The sequence below is a fragment of the Chiloscyllium plagiosum genome, chromosome 3 (assembly GCF_004010195.1).
Source record: "Chiloscyllium plagiosum isolate BGI_BamShark_2017 chromosome 3, ASM401019v2, whole genome shotgun sequence".
In the NCBI taxonomy this organism is placed as follows: domain Eukaryota; kingdom Metazoa; phylum Chordata; class Chondrichthyes; order Orectolobiformes; family Hemiscylliidae; genus Chiloscyllium; species Chiloscyllium plagiosum.
The window spans coordinates 59,846,894-59,851,158 of NC_057712.1; the positions used below are offsets into that span (position 1 = coordinate 59,846,894).

General features: G+C 37.3%; 1 protein-coding gene across 3 annotated transcripts in view; it reads left to right on the forward strand.

Annotated features, from left to right (window-relative positions):
• Nucleotides 1–3,680, forward strand: part of enpp4 (ectonucleotide pyrophosphatase/phosphodiesterase 4) — a 77,835-nt gene extending 74,155 nt beyond the window's left edge. Inside the window, exons 5-7 of one of the 3 annotated variants that reach the window (XR_006310181.1) lie at nucleotides 831–1,397; nucleotides 1,483–1,837; nucleotides 3,370–3,654. Coding sequence is in view for 1 of the 3 variants with exons in the window: in XM_043682781.1 (XP_043538716.1) it covers nucleotides 831–833 (3 nt within the window). In the remaining 2 variants the exon portion in view is untranslated. The other 2 variants (XR_006310180.1, XM_043682781.1) reach the window with 2 other exon arrangements.
• Nucleotides 3,681–4,265: the final 585 nt, after the last annotated feature.

A 4,265-nucleotide genomic window follows, 5' to 3' on the forward strand; every position in this document is an offset into this window, starting at 1 on the left:
ACCTATTGCATTTCCAACGCCCCTCCCCCAAGTCCCTCCTCCCTACCTTTTATCTTAGTCTGCTTGGCACACTTTCCTCATTCCTGAAGAAGGGCTCATGCCCAAAACGTCGATTCTCCTGCTCCTTGGATGCTGCCTGACCTGCTGCACTTTTCCAGCAACACATTTCAGCTACTCCCTTTTTGTAGCTATTTTGCAAAATGTTCTGCTAATTACTGCAAATAGAGGAAGTGTTGAAATTTGTAATTAAATCCAAAAGGTGTAATAAAAGTAATTTTGACACTCAGTCTGGTCATAAATAGTGTTATAGTTGGTAATTTAATGGGAATAGGATTTCAAAACAGAATCACAGAATTGTTATGTGCAGAAGGAGGTCATTTGACCCATTGTAAGAGGGTGACAGCATGCTGCTTTTGCTTTCAGTATTTGTCATGATTTGCATAAGGTTGTGGCAGTAATCATTTAACATTTTAACATACGTTTTGGTGACTGTTTGCAAGATTGTGGGTTGAAATTTTTTTAAAAAGACCAAATTGAAAAGTTATAAATAATATAGAGTATGATACAATAAATGTGTGTGCCTGGATACCATTGTGTGGAAGCTTGTGGACAGTGAAACTATCCTTAGATAAATATCTGTAACAAATGTTGCCACCTGAAATCTCGCTATCTTGGAATTATTGAGTTGGAGTTGAATGGGAATAAGTGTCACATCTCTTAGATGCAGGATCAGAATAGAATAGTTGTTACCCTGCATATAATTCATGCATGAATGTTTATTTAAAAGTTTAAATTTGTTACATTGACTGATGATTGTCTTTCATTTATAGTAGATGATATGATGAAATGCAGATAAAACAACCTGGTTTTCCGTCTCTAACTATATCCAAAGCATGCTCCAACCCAAGAGAAGAACATAGGTCATTCCCAAGTTTACCTCCAGATCTCAAGCCCTCATGGGATTTCTATGGATAATTCAAATGGATACAATATGAAAAAGAGAACAAGCATTTCAAAGGTGTCTGAAAAATTGCATCACTCCAGTTGTTCTTCACCAGGATTTTTGCTGTTTCTCCCTCTCTTTCTGTTTGGCATTACTTACAGTTCATTTGTTTTTATATAGCTCTCATGTTCTTTATTCCATTTTTTTCCCTTCCAACTCTTAGACATTACAGTTATCTCTCTCCAGACGAAAAATAAGTAGATGCTCCTGTTGCATTTTTGGTGTCTACATCATTTTATTTCTAGGCTACTACTTGTTTTTCAGTCAAATAAATTAATAATAGAATACTGCCTTTGAAATAACCTTTTGCATAATAGATTGCAACTGAAGTGCCTGGGATATGTGATCTGGTAGTAACCAGAGACAAAATGACGCATCCCACAACTTGATTAAGGTATGAAAAATATATGACTTCATTTTGATTGAATTCTTCCACATCAGCAACCAGCAAGTCACAAAATTCTCTCAATCTCTTTCAGAGGAAGACATGTAGAAGATTGTTTTGATGAAGTGTGTCTTATTACCATTTCAGATGGTGGAATTTGATTTAAAAAGTCTGGACCTAATGTCATCTTATAAGAGTCAGTGTCATATTTTGGTAATATTCCTGTGAAATACCTTGGGATATTTAATTACATTGAAGGCACTACATAAATTTATTTACTCTGACTGGAGGTCTTCATTTTGAAGGTGGAAAGGGAGATAGAGCTGAACTTCACAAATGTGGTCCTCCAGAAACAATGAAAAAATAAAGAAAATCAATGTCAATAATCTGGTCTCAAGGATCTAGATACAGTGCTAAAAAAGTTCAACAATTTCGCCTAAGTGGGCAAGGTGAGAAACTATTTCTTCAAATAGTATTTCCTCACAAAACCACCAATCTCTCACATTTCACCAGTTACACCAGAACAATTGTTCACCAGTCAGCAATCTCTAGCAATCAATAATTCTGTCTAACATTCATTCAATCCAATTCATCACACACATTTACCACTGCTGCAAGTCTTATATCTGCTTCTTGAAGATTCTTTTTGCTTCCAGTTATTCCACCATGACAGGTACATTATGAAAATGCATTGCAACACATTCACTGGCACTCTTCCCTACCTTGTGCAATACAAGATTGTTAATAACACTTAGGAAAATAAATAGAGGTCAAGCATATTTCAATATCCCCACTCTCTCGTAGGAGATGGAGCTTGACTATTAATGAGGCTATGTTGAAGCCATGGCATCTGGTGTTGATGATTGATGGAGTTGTCCAGTATGACCTGAATGTACATACCATCCTTTACACACTGTCAGAAATAACACTTCACCTTCGTGATGCAATCTTGGATAACATGCAAGCTGCAGATTATATCGCAATATACCTCTAGCTTTATGTGCACTTCCTCTTCACTCATCCTAACCCTCCCCTTGTGAAAAACTACTTTCAGAGATTGAAATACTTTCACCTGGCCAGTCAGCATTGCCTAAAGCTAAAGACCAAGAGGAGGGGCACTTCAAAGCAACAATACTGTCACTTGATCTGACACACAGTCGGGTACTGTTGAAGGACCCTTAATAATTTGCAGTAGTGTCTCTTACAGTTTGTACACTCTGTTGTCACTATGGGTCAAGTGAGTGAATGTTGAGGCTATTAGATGGATTCCCAGTCAAATGGGCTACTTTATTCTGGATATTTGTAGATGATTGACATGCTCTGGGGAGTCAGAATATGTTTTGACAGAATTTCCAGTTCTTAAATTACCAGTATTTATATGGTTCACTCAATTGAAGTTCTGATGAATGGTGACCTCCCCTGGATGTGGTGAGAGATTCCATGCTGGGAAAGCCAAAGAATGTCTAAGGAAGATGATTAGGTTCTTTCTTCTTGGAGACGATCATTTCCTGGCACTTTGATGATGCAGCAAATAGCCTAAACGTTTAGAAAGCAATTGCCATTGGATGAAATGGCTCTTTTTGCAACTAAATTGATTCAAAGTGTCCGTTTGCTTTAACTTGTAAAAGTTCCAAGAACATCAGATGATTGATATGACTGTTACATCGCACAAACACAAAAAACAGGTAGGCACTAGTCATGAGCTTTTGAAGAGACCATTGGGCCACATTACGTTGATGTCAAGTTAAGAGATTCATTAATTGTATTGGAAGTGGTGAATTCATAATTGCTCAGCTTGTAGAACTATGGAAAATAATCTCCATATGGCCAGTGGTATATGCTTGTAATTTTTGCCCAGGTGAAGGATAGGATAACCAAATGCTGCTGACGTTTTTGGACCTAAAAGCTGTAATTCTACAGCATCTTTGCTATACCCAAGAGAAGAAAACATCTTTTAGTCTTTGTGCTTCCTCCTGCTCAGATCTTTTAACCTTGGAGTAGCACTGGAGTGGATTCCTATCTTTCTACAATCATCGAATGTCCTTATAAGAAGGAAATCTTGTTGCCCTCATCTGGCCTACATGTGACTCCAAATCCACAAATGTGGTTGACGCTTAACTGCTCTCTGAGTGATTTGGATGGGCAATAAATTCCGGCCTAGACAGCGCACCCACATCCTGTGAATAAATAAAAAATGCTCGACATCTTTCGTAGTCTCCTTACTTTTCTCTTGTCCACCCATAATTCTTTCAAGAATTCGGAAATAAATAGGATTGCAGAAAGAAAATTAACATGCCTTTTTTCTGCCTTTGCACAAAGGTACAAGTTCTCTGACTGTTAGGCAAACAATGACCTTTATAGAGTTATGTAGAAACTTTTTTTTTTGCTGCTGTCTGTGTTTACAGGCTGGATTCATGATCTGTGCATCTTGTCACAGATTGTTTCCAGTGACCATAGGCAGAATCATTTGTCTTTTTTTTTACAGTGTATGGTTTCCAAAATCAAATTACCTCTGATATGAAACAGCGATCTTTTGTGAATAGTTGCAGTAAGATGAGATGATTTTATTCAAAACTGCATGTCAAGAACCCTTGGAGTACACTGTCTTTAAGAAAAACAAATGTCAAATAGTATAAATCTAGTACAAGTCAAATCATTCCCTGGAGTATTCAGAAATTAAATCAAAGACCAAACCACAAAGATGTTAAGAGTTAAGTTTTATCTTGCTACTCTGCTGAAATGCCTTTGACCAGGATCAATTGATTCATGTGGAATGGATCTATGCCTTTTGATTGAGACATGCCCATCTTTGAGAGCAAACTGTTTAAAGTCATCTTGGCTTTGGGCACACCATTGAGGGCTGCATTTGAAATTGTT